Raw genomic sequence first — 26,613 nt, forward strand, 5'->3', positions numbered from 1 at the left:
GTTTGCAAACACTGTTCTACATGATGTTAAAACATGTTCAATGGTTTAAAGGCTAAAACATTTTTAGTCTAAAAAGTTCTATGAAAAGCCACTTTCATTTTAAAGATGCTCCAAATTGAATGGAATGAAAAGTCCTGATATTTTTTTCATCTGCCTATTGATAAAGGGGACATTTTAACTCTTACACAAGATGGAATCTATTTACCCCTTGGGGAAAAGGAGGAAATAAATGTCCTTGACCCCCAACCATGGTCTTTGAAACATCGTATAAATTGAGCTTCCCAGTGGTAAAATATCTGACTGCCAATGCAGGAGATGCAAGAGACACAAGTTCAATCCCTGGGTCGGGAAGATCCCCTGTAGTAGGAAATGGCAACCTGCTCCAGAATTCTTGCCTGGAAAATTCCATGGACAGAGGAGCCTGGTGGGCTACAGTCCATGGGGTCCCAAAGAATCAGACTCGACTGACCATGCATGAAGATGAACGGGCCTTTTGCTAAGCCACTTCAGTCGTGTCTGACTCTGTGCAACTCCATAGACGGAAGCCCACCAGCCTCCCCCGTCCCTAGGATCCTCCAGGCAAGAACACTGGAGTGGGTTGCCATTTCCTTCTCCAATGCATCAAAGTGAAAAGTGAAAGGGAAGTCGCTCAGTCATGTCCGACTTAGGACCCCATGGACTGTAGCCTTCCAGGCTCCTCCATCCATGGGATTTTCCAGGCAAGATTACTGGAGTGAGTTGCCATTGCCTTCTCCTAACAGGCCTTAAGTGTCTGTTAAATGAATGCATGGGGTTATAAGCAGAGCAAAGCACTAGCTGGAGACAGAACCATGACCTCTGCTTTTGAGGTTATAAAACCAGGGGAGTGGACCTTCAACTCTAACCCTCCTCTTTCTCTTCAGGATTTTTTTTTTTTTAAGTTTTTAAAACAACATTTATTTCTTAAAAGTTAACATGTGCATAATAGGAAACCAAAAAACACAAGAAGCAAAAAATGCAGTCATTCATAATCACAAGCAGGTTACCATCTGATGTGTCCTTCTAGGTCTCATTTGTGCCTTTTCACAACTAAGCATCCATGTTTATGTAAGATCATACAGCTACGTATCATGCTGTTTCAAACATCATGAATATTTACCATTTCGACTAAACCCAAATGTCTTCGTAGGAGGCCGAAGACTTCAGTGCTATTTGGTTTTCTTCATCTCATTGCTCCAGCAGAGAACAGAGAACATGGGCAGCTTCCCAAGAACAGCTGCTACAGAACTCTCTCCCCAGGTGGCCTCCAGCCACCTCAGCACTTGGTACTCAGCGATCACACCAATAACCTTTCTATATCTCCTTGACTTCATGCTTCTTGAGGACAAAGAGGGGGTGTCTACCTCACAGAATTGTGAGGAGTAAATAACATTATATGTATAAAAGGCTTAATGTAGTACCTGGTACATTGTAAGCACCAAGTGCCTTGTGGATATTATTAGCTATTATGGGAATTCGTAGGCGCATGAATTTTTTTTAATCGACCTAATTGGAGTGGTGGAGGGGCGGGGTGGGGGCGGGGGTGGGGTAGAACAAACTGAGAAGCTGAAGAAAAACAAAATTATTTCAACAGCTGCTTATTAGTCATTTTAGAAAAGGTGAAAGTGGACAGTTGTCTAAATAAATTCCCCTCATTTAAATACAAATATTTGTGGATACATGTGTACACTTAGATACACATAGGATTCTGGAAAAATAGTTAACAGATAACAGTGGTTATCTCCAGGGACGCCTTGACCTGGGAACAGCAACTGGGGAAAGACTTAAATTTTTGCCAGGTGTCTATATTATCTACTGAAAATTTGCAATTCATTTTTAAATTAATCGCTGCTAGTTTAAAATCTCTCCTAAATTTTGTTGAAGGTGGACAAACTGAAATTGAGAATGGCTGTTTTCAGTTTTTAACTGTCAAGCACTGATACCGCCCCCTAGCGCCTGGTACCTGCCACCACAACTTCTTTGTTAAGCCCTGTGCCAAGTTGCTTTCAGTCCTGTCTGACTCCTTGTGACCCCATGGACTATAGACTACCAGGCTCCTCTGTCCATGGGATTTCCAGGCAAGAATACTGCAGTGGGTTGTCATTTCCTTCTCCAGGGGATCTTTCCAACCTAGGGATGGAACTTGCATTTCTTATGTCTCCTGCATTGGCAGGTGGAGTCTTTACCACTAGGGCCTCCTCTGAAGTCCTGTGTGAAAGTGTTAGTTGCTCAGTAGTGTCTGACTCTTTGTGACCCCATGGACTATGTTCCGCCAGGCTCCTCTGTCCATGGAATTCTCCAGGAAGAGTACTGGAGTGGACAGTCATTCTCTTCTCCAGGGGATCTTCCCAACCCAGGGATCGAACCCAGGTCTCCTGCATTGCAGGCGGATTCTTTACAGTCTGAGCCACCCTGCTGCTGCTACTGCTAAGTCGCTTGAGTCGCGTCCGACTCTGTGCGACCCCATAGATGGCAGCCCATCAGGCTCCCCGTCCCTGGGATTCTCCAGGCCAAGAATACTGGAGTGGGTTGCCATTTCCTTCTCCAATGCATGAAAATGAAAAGTGAAAATGAAGTCGCTCAGTCATGCCCGACTCTTAGCAACCCCATGGATTGCAGCCTACCAGGCTCCTCCGTCCATGGGATTTTCCAGGCAAGAGTACTAGAGCCACCCTAGCAAGGCTCAATCTAAAATCCCCTGATTAAGACTATGAGTAGTTAATGCATTAAAATACTGAACTATTACCTACTCATATAGTCCAACCCTGTTATGAATGAAAATCTAGGCACTGTGAAGAATGCCTGCAATATCTCAGGCCTCATTCTTGTTGGACAAGTGAAATAATAGAGCATTTGCATTACAATATATGCATTCATTTTTTTCCATCCTAAACTTGACAACTACCTGAAGCAAAAGGACCTCTCTTTTTTAGTTTTATCTTGCGTACATCATTTTATTTGTATTAAATCATCATTTACTACAGTAATTTCCCTCTTTCCATTTGTTCAAATAGAGGTGTTTTTCCACATACAAACCTTTTATGTATTTAGGTAAAAGTTTTTGAACTCTATTTCAGACTTTTTGGTTGTTCTTTATGCTATTTATTGTCATGGTATACACTTTTTAAAGTAATATTTTCATTAAAGTATGTTCCCATTGTAAAGAAATTTTGGCAAATACAGTAAAGCATAATGAATGAAATAAAAGCAAGATCTAACTCTACCATCAACAGATAACTACTGTTAACATTTCTGTTTTCCTCCAGTTTCTCTAATGCTTTCATTTTTAAACACAGTTTTCACATTGAATTTTTAAGTCTATAAAGTACATTTCCACTATCATATATAAACATCACGTGTTTGTCCTTGTCAAATATTGCAAAGATGTCGTTAGAAACTGTAAGGCATGTTTGGATATAAGGGCAAAGTTCATTCTGAACACACACACACACACACACACACACACACAAATGCAGAGTTAGTATCGGAATATGTCATATTTTGTTCAGATACATAACCACTGGGTGTGTATCACACTGGAGGTCACATTTTATAGTCATTTAATAATCCTCATTCAATAATCTTGTACCTTTGGCCTTTGACAAATATTTGGGCATTGGATGGAATTCTTGGGGGTCTGGCCTAGCGACTGAAGGTGCATGACTAACGGGGCATGATCCCAGGCAAGGGAGAAATCAATTGAGTTTGAGGACCTGCAAGGGGAAAAAAAAGGCTGAGCTCAGATAGGTCTGAAACCTGAGCAAGTGGCAACCTCATTGTTTATTTATATTTTTCTTATTTTAGTTCTGGATAATTTCCCCCATTTGGGAGAACAATTTCGATCACCAACTCCTAATACAAGTTCCCAAGCAGCAACGGGCAAGGATAAAGGGCTGGTGGGCGTGTTCCCCGCCCAAGACTTTTGTTGGACCGCGCAGAGGCTGGGGAAACCCACACCCGGAGCAACGTGTATAAAGAACCCAGCCAGGGCTCCAGGCTTCGCAGGGGGAAGCGCTCTGTCGTCTCGTCCATCCTCATCCGTGTTAGGTGCAGTCTGGGACACCAGGAAGATGGCACCAGCTGGGGGCAAAAATGCCAAGAAGGTGAGTGTGCGGGGGACCCAAGGGTGCTCTGGGTTTAGATTGGCCAGCCCCACACCCCAGCCCAGAGAGAGCAGAGGGCCCCCAGCCCCACCCCCACCCCCAGCCTGGAGAGAGCAGAGGGCCCCGAACTGTTGCTTGGGAACACCAAGGCGCCTCTGAGCCCCGACCCCTGTCCCCTGACCACAGCGCCCTCTAGAGCTATGTGACCCCCCAACTCCAGGGCACCCCTAAAGCTCTTGAGTCCCGCACCCCAAGACCAGAGCACTCCCCCAAGATGCGGCTTCCCCAAGATGCGGCTCCTAGACCCACAGGTGCGACTTCTCTCCCTTCCGGTGGGACTTGGGGTCGCCTGCTGCGCGCCCTGGGTTCCTCTGGGTCTGCGCACACCTCTCGGCGCCCCTAGCGAGAGAAGGCGCGAGCCTAGGCTGCGACCGTTCGTCTTGGGGACCCCACCCCGCAAGGTTCTCACCAGTCTTAAGGCTCTGGCATTGGTTGGATGATGGTAAGTTTTCACGGGCAGTTTGGATTTAGAAATCACAGAACAGGGTACCGTGCAGGCCTCGAAAAGACTGTTTAAGAAAGATTAAGCACAATGGCCCTAAGATATTGAGAAATGACTGCTGAGTTTTTAAAATAAAAACTCAGTAAGATGCCCACCTTTCCCTTGGGACCACTGTTTCTTTCCGTCCAGACTGTGGGCCTTCGGGGAGTGGGGGAGGGAAGGGGTGGATGGATGGGAGGATGGACTGATAATAAGGTTACAGTTGGAAGCGGGTTGAGGACGGAAGGAGGAGGGAGTATCCTTGCTCCCTGGGTGTCAGAGCACCCGGCCCCCTGCCTGGCAGAGGCCAGGGAATGGCAGGGAAGGAGACAGGGCCGGCCGACTATACCCCTGAGGACAAATTCATTGCCAGCCATCCCTCTAGAAATGGGTTGTACCTAGTTTCTAAAGGGATGACCCTACCTCAAGAACACTTCCACATAAGGAAAAACAAAAATTAATTCAATTAAAAATTTTAAATGCCAAGAAGTCCAAGGATTTAAGATGTTGAGATGGCAATTGCTTATAGACTGTCACCTGTTCAATTAGGGGGAGAATTTTTTGCCAATCCTTACATCTACTAAAATACTGTATGTCTGGAAAGGATGATTCCCATAGAGATTTTTAAAATATTTTTGCTTTGGCCCCATTTGCATTGCCATAAATTCTACTCCACTCCCCAAACTCAAACTCACAAAATGAAATGTTTTAAAGGATTGCTTTAGCAAGATGGATATAAAAGGAGAAGAAAAAATTTCTTTGGTAACCTGGTTTCCATGCCTATGTCAGTGTTAAAATATGGAGAGTACTATGTCTACACTTCTGATTAAAATTAAAATATGTTACAAAGCTAACACTTGTTCATTATAAACAACTATGAACAACACTAACAGCAGTGTCTGCTACATTTTAATGTATATTCTGATAGTTTATTGTCTAAACAAATATGTACTTTTTAAACAAAAACAGTCTGATATTAAACACATTGCTTTGCAACACCTTTTCACAAAAAATGTCTTGAGCAATTTCTCATAGCACATTCCATTTTAAAACAAAAAAAGGAACAGAAAAGTCTGAACGAAGTTCGTTATTTAAAAATGCAGTAGACAAGTCCATTCTATACACGTGCATCTCCTTTCCCGCCCTGCAGATGGGCTCATCAGCACCATTTTTCTGGATTCCATATATATGTATTAATAAACAATGCTTGTTTTTTCTTTCCAACTCACTTCACTCTGTATACCAGGCTCTGTGCTTCACACGAGCTTGGTCACTCAGCCGAGTCTGACTCTTTGTGAACCCCATGGATGTAGCCCACCAGGCTCCTCTGTCCATGGGATTCTCCAGGCAAGAATACTGGAGTGGGTAGCCATTCCCTTCTCCAGGGGATCTTCCCAACCCAGGGATGGAACATGGGTCTCCTGCATTGCGGGGAGATTCTTTACCATCTGAGCCACCAGGAAAGCATAACAGGCTCTGGGTTCACCCAAAACCCCCACAACACTGTAATTATCCTCCAATTAAAAATAAATTAATAAAATTTTAAAATTAAAATGCAGTAGAATCAAAGTGTTTTTCCTGGTGAAATTGTTCAATAAATTAATGTACAGCATGGTAATTGAATCACCACTATCCACTTTGCCACCAAATATCAGATTGTTAGTTATGCTATACATCAAGATATTGTGGCACTCAAGTCTGAAAACACACACGAGTTCAGTGAGTTTCTACGTGACTGAACAAAATATGAATTATTTCACCCAAATGAAAATTAGTAGCTAGTCATATCTCATGTATTTGACTGTTGTTCATATTTTTATACAACTGTACTAATTAGCAAGATGAGAGTGAAAAAGTTGGCTTAAAGCTCAACATTCAGAAAATGAAGATCATAGCATCTGGTCCCGTCACGTCATGGGAAATAGGTGGGGAAAGAGTAGAAAGAGTGTCAGACTTTATTTTGGGGGGCTCCAAAATCACTGCAGATGGTGACTGCAGCCATGAAATTAAAAGACGCTTACTCCTTGGAAGAAAAGTTATTACCAACCTAGATAGTATATTCAAAAGCAGAGACATTACTTTGCCGACTAAGGTCCGTCTAGTCAAGCCTATGGTTTTTCCTGTGGTCATGTATGGATGTGAGAGTTGGACCGTGAAGAAGGCTGAGCACCGAGAGTCCCTTGGACTGCAAGGAGATCCAACCAGTCCATTCTGAAGGAGATCAACCCTGGGATTTCTTTGGAAGGAATGATGCTAAAACTGAAGCTCCAGTACTTTGGCCACCTCATGCGAAGAGTTGATTCATTGGAAAAGACTCTGATGCTGGGGGGGATTGGGGGCAGGAAGAGAAGGGGACAACCGAGGATGAGATGGCTGGATGGCATCACGGACTCGATGGACGTGAGTCTGAGTGAACTCCGGGAGTCGGTGATGGACAGGGAGGCCTGGCGTACTGCGATTCATGGGGTCGCAAAGAGTCGGACACGACTGAGCGACTGAACGGAACTGTACTAATTAGCAATATATCCATTTTTCTTATTAACTGGGTCATAATGATTAAAGTTGTAGTTCTAAGATGTGACTTTTAGACACACTGTAATCATGACAGGTATTTGGATTTCAAAATTGCATGTGATGAATTCTATGCTTTGTGGTTGTTATCTCATAGACTTAACACTTGAATTTTTTCTATCTGGAAAAGAAGAATAGAAAACACATATATGTGGAATCCAGGAAAACGGTACAGGTAAACATATTGGCAAAGCAGAAAGAGAGTCACAGATGTAGAGAACAAACACGGTTACCAAGGAGGGAGATGTGGGGTGGGATGAACTGGGAGACTGGGACTGACATATGTACACTATTGTGCATAAAAGAGATAATTAATGAGAACCTCCTGTTTAGCACAGGACACTCTACCCAACGATCTGTGGTGACCTAAATGGGAAAGAAAACTAAAAGAGCAGACATATGTATACATATAACTGATTCACTTTGCTGTGCAGCAGAAACTAACAGAACATTGTGAAGCAACTGTAAAATCACTTCACAATTAAAAAAAAAGAAGAAGAATAGATAGCACAATCCTCCTGTTTTACTGCTTTAAAGTAAAAATGTCAGATGTTTCTTTTCTCTGAGCATCAGCTGTTGAGTTCACATGGGGAGGGGCAGAAGGTGATAAGGACTCAAGATGCCACTCACATTCTTACGAATGCCTCTCACAGATTTTGTAACCTTGTTATATCAGCATTTATTAACCATTAATGGCAATAAATGGAACACAGTAGCTATGTACATTCCAGGTTATTACTTTATATTATCTTTTCAGGGTTGTCCCACTCTCCTCTCTCCCATTTAAAATCAAATCTAGATACTATTTGAGGGTAAAAGAATCAATGAGACCTCTAGGGGTTGACCTGGGAGACTGTAAATTACTCAGAAACTCTGGACTTGAATTCTTCGTTTGTAAAATCAGAGAGAGGTTTCCCTGGTGGCTCAGTGTTAAAGAATCTGCCTGCAACGCAGGAGTTGCAGGAGACACAGGTTCTATCCCTGGTCGGGAAGATGCCCTGGAGGAGGGCATGGCAACCCACTCCAGTATTCTTGCCTGGAGAATCCCATGGGCAGAAGGGCCTGGCAGGTTACAGTCCATAGGATCGCAGAGAGTCAGACACGACTAAACGACTTAGCATACACACACACACAAAATCAGAGTAACCTTTTATTTTTAAATTTATGATATTTTGAAATTAAAAAAATGATTCTACAAGGATATTACTAATTCACAAATCACTTTAAAAATATTAAGTTCAAAGTTGCTGTTCTAACACCAGGGTAATGATTGCATGTACAGTAAATGGAATAGGTATGCAAGTTGGACTGGAAATCAGTTTACAAATATTTTATTTACTGGTATCTTCCCAGTTCTCTCACTAGCAGAGAGCAGGCTGTGCATACTTACAACTTTCTGGACAGCATAATCCAGCTGCTGTTATGGAAACTGAATTTTAGCCCCAGAGACATTCATCTTTAATTGATTTGGCCATCTTTGTGGTGGTATCTTCTGCCTTCTGTTCTCACCAAATATATTTTGACTTTTCAGTCTCAAAACGCGTTCATAGTGTCATATGCCACTTCAACTTCTTTGTAAAATATAATCCTCTCTTTTGTTTATTGATCGAAAAAGGAGAAAGACTAACAGTCACCATTTTAAGAATGTGTGCTTAAGTATTCATTTGAGGCTTTACAACAAAACCTTTTCATTTAATCTTTCTGAAGATATTTGTTCAAACATAACATCCTCCCACAATATCCTTCAAATACTATTTAGTGTGTTCTGAAAAACCCCCATCCCTGGCACATACACATGGCAACACAAGCTTTCATTATATGAGCATTCTGATGATTTGCCTTATAGTCACAAATATCTGAATAAAATACATATGTATTTTCTGAGAATTTTAAAGAAATCATATTTCTCAACAATATTTTCTGAGAATTTTAAAGAAATCATACTTCTCAACAATATGAAAGCAAAAGTTCTATTGTAGAAATGGGTAGAAAATTGTATTTAAAATTCAAATAATTCATTTATCCATTTTCTCCCTCCCCCCACCCCACCATAACTTTAGGGCATCCTAGAACGGCTAAACTCTGGAGAGGTCATCATTGGAGACGGAGGGTTTGTCTTTGCACTGGAGAAGAGGGGCTATGTGAAGGCAGGGCCCTGGACCCCAGAAGCTGCTGTGGAACACCCAGAAGCAGGTTGGTGCACAGCTCTATTTTAAGCTCTCTTAAAAGACCACTGTGTTGACCCACGTCTAGGAACATGCCATCAAGCAGATGCCTCCATGCTATGGTTTCCAAGTATTTATAATTGCCTGCCAGGCACTGTGCCGGTGTGTAAATATAGATTCACCTGTTGGGTAAATACCAGTGGCCCCTCCTTGTTTCTGTCACCTGTGTCTACCTCCTGCTCCCTGCTCCTTGCTCTAGATAAGTCTAGAACCTGGCTCTCTTCCTTCTCCTCTGCCTCTCCCTACCTCCTCCAACACTCTAGATGACTCCAACATCCATACATGTGATTCATCCAGCACTCTTCCTGTTAGTACCCTGACTTCCTCTCCAGCAAAACTTTCTTCCTTCCTCACTTCAGCAAACCACTCCTAGGCCTTGCCATCAATAGCTGTCCACCTCTGAAATCTCAAGGACAAGTACTACATTCTCTTACCATGCCCCCTCCCATCTTTTCTGCTCATTCTTTCTAGCACTCCTATTCTTCAATGTCATCACAACTCTGTCCTTCATCTCTGTTTTAGTGAGTTTTAGCCATTCTTCCCCATAAGTCCACCTTCCCTCCTTAACCCACTTTAAGTTCCATGACACAGCATCAGTCACCGTCTTTCAGATAAGCCCTCTTCCATTATATATTTGCCAACTAGTTAAATTAATTGTATTCTAGCTCCACCCTATTTAAATTCAACCATCTACCTATGCTGCATCTGTATCCACAAACCTTATTATCACTTTATCTTCTGGATTACAAATCTTTTTGGCTAGGAAGGGAGGTAGGATTCAGCCTGAAAGGAATAAATGTTGTCTTCAGGGCCTCTGTATCATCCTTAAGCAACGGAGAAGGATTAATCTTTAAAAGGGGAGGAAATGGGCCACTTCTACAGGCCCAGAGAGTTCAGGGGGATGTGGGGCTTTCAAGGTTGATGGGCTAATCCAACTATGTCTTTATTCTAGGTCTCAAGTCCCATTTCTTCCTAATCAGATCTTAACTTTTGGCAATAAAATACTTTTCTGGTTGAAAACTCTAAATGGGTGGGTGTTTTAGCTGGCCAGAAAGGGATCTGACTCCAGAACAATGTTTGAAGAGTAATTTCCTGTGGCTGGTTGTGGCTTCCGCTCTTGCAGGTCAGACCGGTCAGGAAACACATTATGAAGCAGAGATTTGTGCTCAAGAGTTCTACTAGGAAGTATTTGCAAGAAACAGTACCTCTAAGGGAGCAAGGGAAGCAGGATTGAGCAGCAGAAAGAGCTCAACTGTGATGAGTTGCAACAGAGGTCCCAGCCAACCCCTCAGAGTTGGACAGGCCCCTCAGAGTTGCCCCAGATGGAGGCAAGGGGGCTAGTTTGTGCTCTCCCCCTGTGAATAGACCAAGCCCTACATACAAGCCTGATCTCCCCTCCCGCTTTGGGCTAAGGCACATCCTAAGGAGGGTCTCAGTTGTAAGTCATCAGCAATCAACACTTGGAAAGAATCTGAATCTTTCAGAGGAAGCCAGAGTTCTTGTGAATATTGTATAAGATAATAAACAGTTGGTTTTTTATGGTAAAGGAGAGCACGTTTCTGTGAATTCAGAAATGAAGGATGGAAACTAATGAAGAACATAATTGGAGACAGTACAGCTTTCAGATCCAGTACAGACTCTAGACCCACACTAACTGGATCAAATCCTGACACAGGCACTGGGTTGTATGGCCTCAGGGAAATTACATAGCTTCCTTGTGTATAAACTGAGATAATACTGACATCTACCTCATGAATTTGTTATGAGGATTAAACAAATTATATGTGCAGTATTTAAAATAGCATCTGTGCATGTTATACACGACAAGTATTAACTATTGTTATTATTCACTTGACCGAGTTCTTATATTGTTAATATTTTTGGCTGTATTAATGTATTTCTTGGAGATGGTTGGGTGGTATCACTGACTCAATGGACAATGAGTTTGAGCAAACTCTGGGAGAGTGTGAAGGACAGGCTTGCTGCAGTCTGTGGGGTCATAAAGAGTCAGACACGACTTAGCGATTGAACAGTCTGTTTCTTGGTTGTATTCATCTATTTCTGCTAGAGAAGTACAGAAATGTATTCAGTTCACACAGTCCCTAAAAAGTATCAAAAGTAAAAGAGCTATAGCACACTATGAAGCCTAGCAAATGAACACAACTTTTATATGTCCAAATAAAAGTAGAAATAATACTGTGTGCTCTACCATTTAAAAAAAAAAAAATGAAATGAGGAGGCTTAGGAAGCTAAACCAGTAGTAGATCTCAAATTTTAGATTTACCAGTGGAGTTTGTTAAAAAAATTATAGATTCCTAGCCCCCATTTATAGAAATTTGGTTTCATCAGGTTTTAAGGGGGTCCGGGAACCTGCATATTTATAATACCTGACCCCAAATCCAACCAGTCCATTCTGAAGGAGATCAGCCCTGGGATTTCTTTGGAGGGAATGATGCTGAGGCTGAAACTCCAGTACTTTGGCCACCTCATGCGAAGAGTCGACTCATTGGAAAAGACTCTGATGCTGGGAGGGGTTGGGGCAGGAGGAGAAGGGGACGACAGAGGATGAGATGGCTGGATGGCATCACTGACTCGATGGACGAGAGTCTGAGTGAACTCCAGGAGTTGGTGATGGACAGGGAGGCCTGGCGTGCTGTGATTCATGGGGTCGCAAAGAGTCGGACATGACTGAGCAACTGAACTGACTGACTGACCCCAAATAATGGCAAGGTGAACCCCACTTTCAGAAGCACTGAATTAAAGGGATGTAAGAAAGTGATGAAAGTGATGAAAAAAATTACAGTGGAGTAATTAAGACCTCAGATGGAGGATTTCTAATATATCCATGTTTTGTTTCTTAAGGTTTGAGTGCTGGGGTAAACTGAGAATGAAATATTTCTTGGGCCAAACTGACATTAACAATAAACTACCTTTGCCCAAACTCTGCCTTGAAAACAAAATAAGACTCTTGTTTAAACTGCAAGTTTCAATTTTGTGAGTCACATTTTCTTTTTTAAAGTTACACATTAGAGGAGCTCAAGAGAAATTGCTCTGATTTCCTTTGATTTTATTAATGCAGAAACAGCACGTTTGATCTCTTGGCCATTTGTGTGTTGAATATTTTAAGCTTATTTAAATGTATTGAGCGTTTGCTCTACTTTTTCTTCTGGGAGCTGCCTGCTTTTCCAAGAATTAATGAAAACTCCATAGTTCTGAGTTATTAGATTTAATCCTTTCTGCTACAGAATGACATCCCATATATTCAAGTCTGCCAGTGCTAGTTCAAACTCTGTCAACCCCAGTGCAACTCCAGGATGCATCAGAAAAAAACAAATCTCCTGCTTGTAATGCATCCTCATAGAAACATTTCACAGGACCTCAGATTGGGGTGGCACAGAGTCGGACATGACTGAAGCAACTTAGCAGCAGCAGCAGATGTGTTTAACGTGTTGAAGGAGGGGAGGGGTGAAAGGTGTTTAAAACCAGGTGGCGCTAGTGGTAAAGAACCCACCCGCCAATGCAGAAGACATGAGACATGGGTTTGATGCCTGGGTTGGGAAGATCCCCTGGAGGAGGGCATCTTGCCTGGAGAAGCCCACAGGACAGAGGTGCCTGGCGGGCTACAGTCCATGGGGTTGCAAAGAATCAGACACAACTGAGGTGACTTAGCACGCATGCACACTCATGCTCTAAATGAGAGAATGCTCTGTGTCATGCTGTTTTATGCAAACGAGTCTGTTTTCTGCAGGGGCTTTTCTAATTCTGACTGGGTGATAGCTGGAATTCATACAGATTCTGATATGTTTCCCTGCAAACTGAACGACACCCGAAACATTTTTGAAGGATTGGTGCCTGGGCTTGACTTTTGGTGGCTGTAAGCAGTGAGGAAAGGAAAGTTACGCTACAGATCTACCATCTCTTATCCAAGCCCTTGTGGGGCCAAATGCCAGAGTTTGAGGGGATTTTAGACAGTTGATACATTACATATGCTATATATTGTGTAACACTCTCTTTAGGGTCTAAAGTGCTCCCCCAACCCACATCAAACACATTAATACTCTTTTTGCATCAATATATATGACTACTCACTCTAAATGGGATACAATTATAAATATCCTCACATTAGTTCAAGTCACTTTGCTCCCAAGTGATTTTGCTACAAATTTATTATCCCAGTGAAAAAATATTGCAAAATTTTTTTTGACTTTTTAGAGTTAGCTGTGGAATTCCAAAGAATCACCTTTCTCAAGAAAATTTACTAGGTAAAAGAAATGTTCTATACATATATATCTGGATCATGTACATATATGACCATATATATATATGCATATATATGTATACACATATATATACTTATAAACTATTGTATATTACATTGTATGTCAAGTATAATACATACTTTGTAATATTTGGGCTTCCCTTGTGGTTCAGATGGTAAAGAATCTGCCTGCAATGTCAGAGACCTGGGTTCAATCCCTGGGTTGGGAAGATCCCCTGGAGAAGGGAAAGGCTACCCACTCCAGTATTCTGGCCTGGAGAAATCCATGGACTATATAGTCCATGGGGTCACAAAGAGTTGGACAGGACTGAGTGACTCTCACTTATGATGCTAAAATGAAACTAGTATAATGGAGAGTTTAAAGCTATAAAATGAATATAATTAGTATAGGTTGTATCATTGTTGTAGGAACCAGTCACATCCTATATTACTGGTTACAGGATAAAGACTCAAGAGTTTTATGATGAGAGGAAACAGAAAATAGATATTGAATGGATATCCAGAAATCACCAGACTAATTCTCCTGCTTAAGTTCATGCCAAAAGTTGTGGTTCTTGCACTCAGTGGAATTAGCATTGTATTTGGAAATGAATTTGGGTCTGGAATGGTTTGAAGAATCTGAATATTTAATTGTTCCCAGGTGAACCTAGTAAGGTCACACTTGGAGAAGCTCTCCTTTTTTAAGAAGCATGAAGGAATAATCAATTAAAAGTGAAAGTTGTCTTCGCCTTTCTGAATCACTGCCCTCTGGAAAAATCTGATAAAACTTATAGACCCTCTGAGAATCATAAAATGTCTGTACATGCAAACAATTTGCACACTACTCCAGGGTTTTCGTTTTGTGTTGTACAGTCTCTGGAAATCCATCAAAGGACCACCTGGGTGGACTTGTTATTCATAAGCCATTCTGTCACGGAGAACAGGAACCAAGTCTATAGTCCCTTCTCCCCTACTCCAGTCACACCACTGTGTTTTTCCGATTACTCTATGCAAGGGTTTTCAGTTGGTTCTGTTGCGAATTAAAATAACTTTGAAACTCCCTAATTTATGAATGTTTTCAAGTTCCCACTGAGAACTAAAGTTTCCATGATTTTAAAAGCAAAGATTTGGCTTCAAACTTAGGAATCCATTTTCTGAAATACACTACAGGTGGTTTTTTGTGTTTTTTTTTGCCTCACCTTTAAGTCCATTTATAAACAAACACAAACAAAAATGTTTCCTATGTTCTTGGCACTCTACTAGGCATCTAGGCTGCAAAGCCACCAGACTAATCTCCAGTCTTAGCCCCTGAAGGACTAAGAACACCAGTGTCCTAGTAATTTTTTAGACGCTAATGTGGTTGCTCCCAAACCTGTGGATTTTATAGGCCTCTGAAATTTAGAAATAAATTTTAGTGTCCAAAATACAACTGCTGATTTCTTACTCTGCCCAGTCATTTCTCTTGACAAAAACAGAACACCAAGTCTCACTATTGTTTTATAAAAGGAACATTCTTCTGCTTTCTTGGAATGGTGATGCTCAACAAAACTGAAAGTAAGAATCAGTTGGGAAATCTTTCCAAAAAATTGCCTGTGCCCTACCCTGAACCAATTAAATTAGAATATACATGGATTTGACCCTAACACTCATAATTTTTTAAAAGTTTGCAGGCCTATGTAATGGGCAGCCAGAGTTTAGGACCACTATTTTAGAGCAAAGGATAATGGATAACTCTTTAAATTGCATATTTGATTAAATGGAACACAAAAACATCCCACTATATTTCCTGCAGCTGTGAAAGCTTTGCCACATGGTATTCATCTGTGGACCTAGCTTGGTAACCTTGCTCCAACTCTGCTATCAGAATTATTTCTCAAAAACACTGAGCTAATCGTATTAATCAATTGCTTTAAAACAGTTGATGTTTCCCCCAATATCTATGGTCTGGAGCCTAGACTCCCTGGGATGATGTGCAAGGCCATTTGCACTCTGTCTGGCAGCCCACCTCTCCAAGTCTGTCTCCCACCACTTCTCCAGCATATCCTCAGCCCCGGCCATTCAGGCTGCTTGTCATTCCCCCAAAGGCCAAGACTGTTCCTGCCTCCTTATCTTTGCTTGGGCTGTTCCCTCTCTAGGGAATGCCCTTCCCCATGTTCTTTTTGCCTAGCACAATCACTGAGATGATTCCTCCTCTGTGGGACCGCCCTCTTCCCTGGCAGAGACAATCTCTTGCTCCTAGCAAGACTCCATATCCACCTCTCATTAGCCCCCAGGATGAGCAAATGCCAGGCAACCAGGAATTTAAGCACATATTTTGAATGTTCATCTAAGTGCCTTCTGAAAGCATCACAGGCTGATAAACTGATAGCAAAGAATGTCTTTCAATCTCCCAGTTCGCCAACTCCATCGAGAGTTCCTCAGAGCTGGCTCGAATGTCATGCAGACCTTCACCTTCTACGCCAGTGAAGACAAGCTGGAGAACAGGGGGAACTATGTTGCAGAGAAAATATCCGTGAGTAGCACCATACTGTGTCTCAGGCACGTGCGTCATCAACAAAGCTCCCATAGAAAAAAACGTTGAGCCTTGTTAGAGTTTCATTTTGTTTTAAACAAAACAGAAATGAGGTATGTGTGAATAATATTCTTAGGTCTTAGCTAGAGTCCCCCAGATTAACAGAAAGGCATTTAATGAAGCAGATCAAAGAACTATTTAACTATTAATGATTTTCCAAGTCTTTTGACTAAGTTTAAGAGTCCTTACAAACTCTTAGATCTTTACAGTTTTTTAATGTGACAGTATAGGAGAAAGGTCCTATAGGGCAGGAGTCATTGAATCTAGAATATTCCTAGCTGAGCTACAATTAACTGTGTCATGTTGGGCAAACCATTTACCTATCCCATCAAATCAACAACTTCATCGCTGAAATGAAAAAGGAATTCTAAAATCCATGTATCTGTGTGATTTTTTGAGGACAAGAGTCAGCTTTTAAGGTCTAAATACTTCACAAAGACCTTACTTGTGATACATTTGTCTGTTAATTGAGAAAATATATAATGACAAAAAGTCATTAATTCTATAGTCATTTTGAGTTTATTCTTATTAATCAAAAAAGCAAATCATCACCACCACCACTATTTGCTAGGTATTCTTCTAACTGCAGTTTAAGCTTTGGAAGATATCAGATCCTTTTATTGATTTACTTATTTTGGCCACATGTTTCGGCATGTGGGATTTTAGTTCTTTGATCAGGGATTGAACTCAGGGCCCCTGCAGTGGAAGTGCAGAGTCAACCACTAGACCACCAGAGAAGTCCCAGAAGATACCAGATCCTTTTATGGAAAGACTTTTACCCTCTCACGGATCTTTGGTATAATGCAATATCCCTAAATACCATCATAAGATTTATGTTTCTCATCACTGTTATTGGCAGTGTTGTTACTACAAATTGTTCAACTCCATAAAGCACTGAACTGCTTTTTCTGATCACTGTCATTTTCTGATATAAAATCACTGTTGTAACGTACCACATCTCAGTAGACATTTGAATAACAATTTTGCTTCAGTTTCACATGGAAATGTAACCATACTGTATATTCACCCTTTTCAGGGGCAGAAAGTCAATGAAGCCGCTTGTGACATTGCCCGGCAAGTGGCTGATGAGGGAGATGCTTTGGTAGCAGGGGGCGTGAGCCAGACACCTTCGTACCTTAGCTGCAAGAGTGAAACTGAAGTCAAAAAAGTCTTTCAGCAACAGCTGGAGGTCTTCATGAAGAAGAACGTGGACTTCTTGATCGCAGAGGTAAATAGATACTATCAAAGATGAGATGAGTATACTTTGTACATTTTATCTGCCTTTACTCTCATGAGGACCATTTGGGGTTAGGTACCAGTCATGACAAGTACCAGTAATATTCATTTTCAAAAACTTCTTCCAATTTAGGGCTTCAACTAAATGTGATTCAGTTGATGTAATATAGCATTCTTCAGACCTTTGGACTGCAATTCACAGAAATCACCATTCTATTCTGTTTTTTAAATGCTAATGAATCACAACTCAAGAGTTTAAGAAACACTCATCTGGGGATAATTAAGTTAATATGCAATAGGATAAGTTTTCAAATTATTTGGGGAGAAACAAAATTAAAAGTACTTTGACTTTAACTTATTTCAGTATTTTGAACATGTTGAAGAGGCTGTATGGGCAGTTGAAGCCTTGAAAGCATCAGGGAAACCAGTGGCAGCAACTATGTGCATCGGCCCAGAGGGAGACTTGCACAGCGTGACCCCTGGCGAGTGTGCGGTGCGCCTGGTTAAAGCAGGTGATGATAAATTTTGATTGGTTTGCAACTAGTGTCTCTTTTAAATGACATACAAACACAGGTCCATCTATGAATCACTATATACTATTTTTGTTACAGGAAAATCAGTCATTTACTTTCTTAAGAATGCTGAGACATTATTGCATCTCAAAAAGAAAAAGTGTAAAAAAAAACAAAAAAGGTACACCCATTAGCCTTTTGAAAGAGGAAACTAAACATACACTGAAAGTTTAATAGCTAGAAATGAGAAGAATTTTGGTAAATCATAGAGAGTATTAAGACAAATTATGTTTTATTTAAATTTTATCTCAAGTTGAGGTCTTTAGATATTAATATCTTTCAAGACTGTTGCCCTCTTTGCCAAAGTTTTTCCATTTTCCATAAATTACTGGTATGCTTAACTTTTTGTAATTGGTATCATAAAATTTAAAATCCTTTGACATGAAATATTGAGTATTCAATTTATCTTTTTATATAATTTCCATCCCTAATACTGGGTTTCATTTCAGTTAGGGAAAGTTCACAGACTGTTTTCAAAGCTGACTCATTTTAAACCTGAGGAATAGCACAGTGTCTATGGAAGAGTCTGACTCACTCTGTGAAGTAGAGATTTTTATTGGCTAGTCTTATCTAACCAATAAAAATTTAATTTAATTTCTAGTCTTTATCCAACTCGTGTTATGTCATGAAAGTTACTTCATGTTTGTCACTAATAATTACAATTATTTAGTTTAGGATGACATTGTAGAATCCGAATTTCTGATTATAAATACAAAAAATGAGGAGAGCGCATGCCTGGTGGTCTGGTGGTTAAGAATCCATCTCACAATGCAAGGGGCATCAGTTGGGTCCCTGTCCTGGGAAGATTCCCACATGCTGCAGAGCGGCTAAGCCCATGAGCCATAACTACAGAGCCTGCACTCTGGAGCTTGCAAGCAGCAGCAACTGAGCCCATGTGCCACAACTACTGAAGCCCGTGCACTTAGAACAAGCAGTGAGAAAGCCTTAGCTGCTCAGTCATGTCCAACTCGATGAGACCCCATGGACTGCAGCCCTCCAGGCCCCTCTGTCCATGGGATTCTCCAGGCAAGAATACTAGAGCGGGTTCCATTCCGTCTCCAGGGCACCTTTCCAACCCAGGGTTGGAACCTGCATTGTAGGCAGATTCTTTACTGTCTGAGACACCCCCGAAATGAGAAGCTGGCAACAAAGAGTAGCCACTCCTTGCCACAACTGAAGAAAGCCAGCATGCAGCAGTGAAGACCCAGTACAGCCAAAAATTAAAGAATTTTTTTAAATGGGGGGAGAAGCCAAGTTAACATGTTTCAAAAAGATCAGAGGAGGCCCTTATCCTCCCAGTTGTTAGCTGGCAGGGATTCTTGGCCTGTGTCTTATCCTTTCCTCACCCGACTATTCAGAGTAAGTGGCCACAGTACTTGCTGTCACTGTACCCTGTTTATATCCTTTATAGAACTTACCCAGATATCTCATTTATGTCTTAAATGTCTGGGTCTCTCACTAGACTGTAAAATCCGAGAGGGCAGAGACTACGTCTGCTTGACTCAGCACTGAGTACCCCGTGCCCAGCATAGCACCCAGCACATGCAGGCTCCTCGTATCCATCTCACAGTCAGGTCCATCTTCCAGTGTTGTTAGTCCAGCCTCGGTGCGTCCTTACACAGTCACTCCTACCCCAAGTGATCACTTCCTCCTCTCAGCAGCTTTAACACTTTCTATTTATACCACACATTTGTAGTATCCTCGGTTCAGTTCAGTTCAGTCGCTCAGTCGTGTCTGACTCTTTGCGACCCCATGAATCACAGCACGCCAGGCCTCCCTGTCCATCACCATCTCCCAGAGTTCACTCAGACTCACGTCCATCGAGACCGTGATGCCATCCAGCCATCCCATCCTCTGTCGTCCCCTTCTCCTCCTGCCCCCAATCCCTCCCAGCATCAGAGTCTTTTCCAATGAGTCAACTCTTCGCATGAGGTGGCCAGAGTACTGGAGTTTCAGCTTCAGCATCATTCCTTCCAAAGAAATCCCAGGGCTGATCTTCTTCAGAATGGACTGGTTGGATCTTCTTGCAGTCCAAGGGACTCTCAAGAGTCTTCTCCAACACCACAGTTCAAAAGCATCAATTCTTTGGCACTCAGCTTTCTTCACAGTCCAACTCTCACATCCATACATGACCACAGGAAAAACCATAGCCTTGACTAGATGGATCCTCAGATGACTTTTTTTTTTTTAAATCTCAAAAATATATTTTCTAACCTGTGACAGTCTTAATAGGGTTCTGCAGTTACACAGAGGTAGAAAATTCAGTTTTAGAACAAGTAAAGCAGTCTCTTGACTGCAGAACTTCTCAGTCCTTTGACATGTTCATATATATTTGCAGTCTCCAAGAAGGGGCTACAGTAAAAAAAAAAAAAAAAAAAATAGACTACTCCTAATGTAATTGTTCACAGAACCTTATTTTCATCGAGCAAACCTTTGGAAACCCTGTGCTAAATTATAAAATCTTTTGTGTCCTATATTTCCCCATAACCCTTTACAAGGACCTTTGTGCCTAAATGACATCCAACAAATAGCCGACATATGATTAATTCATTAGTGTAACGAAGTCAAGAAAAGAAAGAGAAACTCTGACTGCAGAATATTCAAAAGAGAAAGTAGTCAAGATCCAAGTGACCCTGTTCAGTAAGCTGTTGAATATACCAGCCTGGAATCCAATGGAAAGGTCAGGGTTAGAGAGAAAGAAGCTTGGGAGAGTTGTGTATGTAGTGTAGATGGTATTGAGAGCCTGGGGTAGAAAGGGAAGTGTAGACGCAGAAGAGAAGATGGCCCAGTGGAATCCTGTGACAATGCAGGATTGAAAGGTTCAGCCTTGAGGAGGGGTTAGCACATAGCACTCTAAAAAAAGCAGCCAGGGAGGTAGGAGCAATACTCAGAGAACAAGGGAAGTTCTCAGAAGCCAAGAAAAGGGGAGTATTGAAGGAGTTGCAGGAGAGAGTGCCACATGGATGAAAGTAGCTGAGACGCTGAATCAGACGAGGACAGCGAAGGGACTGCTGGATTTGGCGAGATTGAGGTCATCGGTGCCCTTAACAAAAACTGATTCAGAGGAATGATGGGTCATGAGGCCTGACTGGAACAAGAATGAAGAGCAAACTGCAGGCCCAGGCCTGTGAGGACTACCAAGATGCCTGCGACTGAGCACTGGAGATCGTAGCATCAGCTCTGCTGCTCTGGGAATCTAGATGGTGGTGTCACTCTCATTATAGCCAGAAGGATTCTTTCCTTTCCTTGTTCTTGATAACTCTATATCCAAGATGCAAAATCCTAGGCTGTGAATTCATTAAAAAAAAGTCCTTTTTGGATGTGGAAACAACCCAAGTGTCCAACTAATGAATGAATAGACAAAATGCAGTGTGTGTGTGTGTATATATATGCAATGGAATATTACTTAGCCATAGAAATGAATGAAATTCTGACACATGCTTCAACAAGGATGAACCTTGGAAACACTGTATTAAGTGAAATAAGCCAGTTACAAAAGGACACATACTGTATGATTTCATTTACATGAAAGTTTCAGAAAAACCTTTTCCTAAATTACGTTTTGCTGTTATGCCCAAGAAACTCAATAATGCTTTAAATTGGCCTGGTGAAAGGGACCATTGATTTACTCCTCAGATGAGTGGTATGGTCACCACAGGTGCCACTGGGCAGCTGGGAGTAGTGAAAAATTATTGTGCTTTGCAATGTAATATCAAAGATTGAAAAACATGACTATTAAAATTTGATGGTGTGGGAGGGGGATCAGGATGGGGAACACGTGTACATTTGTGGCGGATTCATGTTGATGTATGGCAAAACCAATACAATATTGTAAAGTAGCCTCCAATTAAAATAAATAAATTTATATTAAAAATAAATAAATAAATAATAATGGTTAACATTAAAAAAATCTAAAAAAAAAAAAAACACTTCTAATAATGTTTGTTTCTTTTCCAAAAAAGATGGACAGCCAAGTGTTCATAAATGACACTTCAATTGTATCAGACTCTTCAGAGCACTTTACAGAGAAAGCACTTGCTGCCTGTTAGTCATTCTTGCCCAAGGGTAAGATAAATTTGCAGGGACCAAATGCTATCCTTCTAATTCACCATTCCAAATTAAAGCTCCCTGACTCAGAGGTGGCCTCCTGGTATCTGGTGAATCTCTCAAGCTAAACTGTTCTTCTACTTGCAGGAGCTTCCATTGTGGGGGTGAACTGCCATTTTGACCCCACAATTAGCTTACAAACAGTGAAGCTCATGAAAGAAGGCTTGGAGGCTGCAGGACTGAAAGCCCACCTGATGAGTCAGCCCTTGGCCTACCACACTCCCGACTGCGGCAAGCAGGGATTTATCGACCTGCCAGAATTCCCCTTTGGTAAGAAAGCCATTTTATAAATCATCTCAGGGTCTTCATGTTAGACAAATTCCAAATAAACCTCTGGCCTTAGAGCTTTATCATGGTAAAATGATGGCAGCATATCTCCCCATCTCTTGGCCCTGCTTCTCTCCCTGCAGCCCCAAAACTTTTAAATTAGACATTAGGAAACACAGGACCAGCAAGCAAAAGAGACCTCTGATTTAAAGGTAAAATCAAAGGTGAGTCAACACCTAGGTAGACAACCAATTCATCACATGTGGGGTTTGGTAAGAAGAATGCCCTCCTGAGTGGGATCAGTGAAAACTCTGCTTCTGGTTCTAGCTCTGTTGCTTAGTGGCAGAACCTTAGCAAAGTTCCTTAGTTCATGCAGATCTGAATTTTCTCATCAGATAAATAAATAAGGTTAGGCCAAGTTATCACCAATATGCTTTTCTCTTATTTTGAATGCTGCTTGAATACTCTAGCTATATCTGAGTTGAGGGGGCGGGGGGCAGAGGGAAGGTGCCATCAATGGGCTACTGTGTAACAGATTTGAATGAACAGACCAAAGCAGATAATGTGGGGTGAACCCTTGCAGTCTGAGAAAGAGGGATAAAGCTTGTGTGGGAGGTGGGCGTGAGTCGACCTGGAGAATCAAGCCAGAGGTGAGCCTGGCCTGGCCAGCCTACTATTTCATTCTAGGGTCCTTATCTCATATTCTAGAGGGACTCTGTAAAATCATCAGTCTAGAAGAACCACCGAAGAAGAATGGCGAGGCATTTGTAGTTTTACTGGTGTGGAAGAGATTATTGCAAAATTTAGTGGCTTTAAACAGCAAATCTTTTTTATATCTCATAGTAGCTGTGGGTCATGAATTTAGGAGCGCTTAACTCAGAGTCTCTTAATAGGCTGCACTCCAGACTCTTTCAAGGGTTATAGTCATCTGAAGGCCTGATGGGAGCTCTTTCAATCTGAAAGAGCTTGAACTACTTTCAAGCCCTCTTAGTCAGCTGTTGGGAGTCAGGGTCAGTTTTTTGCTATCTGTTGATTGGAGCCCTCAGTTTCTTGGCTCATGGGCTTTTTTCCACTGTGATACTTGAGCATCTCAGTGTGGCCGCTGGCTTCTCCTGGGATGAGTGATCCAGGAGAGAACAAGGCAGAAACTCTAATGTCTCTAATGATCTAGCCTCAGAAGCCACAAGCCATCCCTTCCACCATACTTAATTGGTCTCACAGACCAACCTGATACAATGCAGGAAGGGTCACACAAGCGTGAGGCCATCAGAGGGCAGAGATCATTGGGAACCCTCTTGAAGCCCTGCTGTCACAGCTGTTTAAACTGGGCATGTCAATACAAGGTAGCTAATCATTTTTAGAAGTCAGGAACTGAATATTTCTTTTCTGAAATATAAGATCTTATCTAATTCATTTACTGAAAATGACATTTATTATAGCTATTTATTTTGAATATTTGTACTGAAGCAGAGCATCATTTATTACAGGACTGGAACCCAGAGTTGCAACCAGATGGGATATTCAAAAGTACGCCAGAGAGGCCTACAACCTGGGGGTCAGGTACATAGGCGGGTGCTGTGGATTTGAGCCCTACCACATCAGAGCGATTGCAGAGGAGCTGGCTCCAGAGAGGGGATTTTTGCCACTGGCTTCAGAAAAACATGGCAGCTGGGGAAGTGGTTTGGATATGCACACCAAACCCTGGATTAGAGCCAGGTAAGAACCTTAAACTGTATTTGCCAAACCAAACTCACACAAATTATGAATACATCCAAGTGAGGTCATTACAAAAAGTACTGCCAATTTGCAGTGGAATGACAAAGAATCACTTAGCCTCTTCAAATTCTCTCATAGAAATATTTATAACTTTAGCTTTATGGAGTGATTTCTGGAGAAAGCTTTAAGAATATAGAATATAAATAATGTAAGTTGCAACAAAATGTGATTTCACACTCTTGGAAAGCACCATCTATGTGGTGGACGCTAACAGTGAATCAGTTGTTAAGATTCAAGTACAAATATTAATTGCTTATTCTGTGCCAAGCACGATCGTTGGAGCTGGGAAGACAGTGGTGAATGAGATTAAAAAAGGTCTTTGCTCTCAGAGCTTACATTCCATGGGGGATGAGGAACAATAAACAAATAGATTTTCACATCAGGCAATGTGCAGGGTACTAAGAATATAGAAATGAAAGGCTGCAGTCCCTGGCTTAGAGCTTCTCACAGTCTACTGGGGGGAAATGGAGAAGAAAGCTGATATATTATACTGTAGTTATCTACTTAAGTAGAGGCATGGATAAAAAAGTAACAACGAAGAGAAGAGAATAACTATCTCTACCTAATAGATGATGTAGAAGAACGGACTTTGGAGCTAGATTTTAAAGAGCTAGGTAGATTTCCACAGAAGAAGGAAGTGGGTAGAAACTGCCCCCAAGCAGAGGCAGCAGTTTCACTCTATTTGACCAATGTTAGTTCAACAAAACTGTGTCGGACACTGTTGTAGATGACGAAGGAACAAGCTGGACAAGGCACAGGCCTGTCTCCAAGGAAGGTAACAGTCTAGTAGGTAGAGAGATAAATAGCTAAGTTCAGCTGACATGGTAAGTTAAGGATGAAGATGTACACAGGTGCTGGGGGTCCACACTAACGGCCACCAGGCGAAAAAGCGGGAGGGCTGGTGAAGAATTTCCCATGGAGCTAGCGTCTGAGCTGAGTTCTGAAGGACGAGTTACTTTGCCAGGTAGGAGAATAGCCTAGAGGGAAGCACTGGGTGGGAGTGCTGAGAGAATGGTATGCTGAGACGTTAGCAGTTTGAGAGCCTCAGATTCAGAATTTGGTAGGAGACACACATCCGGACCGGAGGTGGCCTCTGTTCACACTCACGAGGTCTGGATTACCTTATCCCAAGGGAGTGAGGAGTCTGAAGGGTCTGAGACCAAGTTCAATTTGCAAGTTTCAGTAGCCTGGAGACAGGGAAACCTATGAGGAAGGCTTTTCTGCAAGAGACCAGACCTGGCAAGGCCTGGAACTAGGAGCTGACGGAAACAGAAAGGAGGCAGAGGCGGGATCTCCGGGTTGAGGGGTGCAGAAGCAGCACTGGCTTTGGGAAGAGCAGCAAACGTGGGCCTAGGTGGCTCAGGAGGTAGAGCCAGAAGGTGAGGATGGGGAGGCGAGGTAACTTAGCAAGTGTCCTTGTTCTAAATCCTTAGCTTTTGAACCTGCGTGTATATGCAAAGAAGGAATTCAAAGTAATTTTAGACCTACAGATTCTGGGGGAAAAGAAAAGATAAATGTGTTTCAGAAGACACACTCTCGAGAGTCCAAAGATGGCAGGGTTCTAGCTCACAGCCTAGAGACAGACCCTCACGGTTTCTGTGTGTTTTGTTCACCCAGGGCCAGGAAGGAATACTGGGAGAATCTTCAGATAGCCTCGGGCAGGCCATACAACCCTTCCATGTCAAAGCCGGACGCCTGGGGAGTGACCAAAGGAACAGCCGAGCTTATGCAGCAGAAGGAGGCCACAACGGAGCAGCAGCTGAGAGAGCTCTTCAAAAAACAGGAGCTCAGGTCCGCACAGTAGCCTCGATGGAAGCCATTTTTAGTGACTTCCTCTAGGCTTGGGCCACAGTTCCAAAACTAAGGAAAAGATGGTTAAATGGCAATGCTTATACAAATGCCAGCTTACGCGTCAAGATTGACAGGAACTGAACAAAACAATTATAAATAACACTTGACCATTTTTTTAAAGTATGTATTTAGAACTTGGAAGCAAAATGAATAACAAGTAAATCTTAAACTGGGTTACTAAGCACCCACCAGGTACACAGTATTAAGGAAATCACTGTGGCCAAGAAAAAATAATTTGGACAATAGTCCTACTTTAAAAACTTCACAGGCTGGTAAGGAGGATGAGATGTGAGCTGTCATAAATGGTGTAGCATGCAGACAAGTACAAAGTGCTATAGGAAAGTGACTTTCAAGCTTTTTGGAAATGGCCCTTAATAAGAAACACAATTTATATAATGACCCGGTAAGGCACATGTATAACCACTGAAATAAAATGTAATCCATTCTGGTATTTTTAAATTCCATTCCTTTCTGTCCTATTTCATTAATAAAATATGCTGGTTAAGGCCTTTTAAA

General features: G+C 41.8%; 1 protein-coding gene and 1 long non-coding RNA gene across 4 annotated transcripts; one reads left to right on the forward strand and one right to left on the reverse strand.

Moving 5' to 3' along the window:
* Window positions 1-3,451: 3,451 nt before the first annotated feature.
* Window positions 3,452-26,613, forward strand: LOC138443297 (betaine--homocysteine S-methyltransferase 1). 3 transcript variants are annotated; one of them, XM_069595379.1, is made up of 9 exons: window positions 3,452-3,495; window positions 3,823-4,121; window positions 9,294-9,426; window positions 16,110-16,228; window positions 17,325-17,516; window positions 17,889-18,036; window positions 22,291-22,473; window positions 23,958-24,186; window positions 25,864-26,613. In XM_069595379.1, exons 1-9 carry the CDS (start codon window positions 3,489-3,491, stop codon window positions 26,048-26,050), a joined length of 1,497 nt encoding a protein of 498 aa, XP_069451480.1. In that variant the 5' UTR covers window positions 3,452-3,488; the 3' UTR covers window positions 26,051-26,613. The 3 variants fall into 3 exon arrangements, with proteins under 3 accessions (XP_069451480.1, XP_069451481.1, XP_069451482.1); XM_069595380.1 differs by having other exon boundaries at window positions 3,457-3,542; XM_069595381.1 differs by lacking the exon at window positions 3,452-3,495 and adding an exon at window positions 3,526-3,673.
* On the reverse strand, window positions 3,501-4,898 carry LOC138443298 (uncharacterized). The gene is made up of 3 exons (XR_011258062.1): window positions 4,779-4,898; window positions 4,591-4,690; window positions 3,501-4,098 (listed from the first exon to the last, which is right to left on the reverse strand). It is a non-coding gene; the product is annotated as an uncharacterized lncRNA (long non-coding RNA).

Source organism: Ovis canadensis, chromosome 7 (genome assembly GCF_042477335.2).
Source record: "Ovis canadensis isolate MfBH-ARS-UI-01 breed Bighorn chromosome 7, ARS-UI_OviCan_v2, whole genome shotgun sequence".
Taxonomy (NCBI): Eukaryota; Metazoa; Chordata; class Mammalia; order Artiodactyla; family Bovidae; genus Ovis; species Ovis canadensis.

What these genes read in the sequence shown, in the direction of transcription:
- LOC138443297 (XM_069595379.1), top strand. An exon ending in ATGTTGCAGAGAAAATATCC is followed by an intron (nt 16,229 to 17,324) that starts GTGAGTAGCACC and finishes CACCCTTTTCAG; the next exon opens with GGGCAGAAAGTCAATGAAGC. An exon ending in AAACCCTGGATTAGAGCCAG is followed by an intron (nt 24,187 to 25,863) that starts GTAAGAACCTTA and finishes TTGTTCACCCAG; the next exon opens with GGCCAGGAAGGAATACTGGG.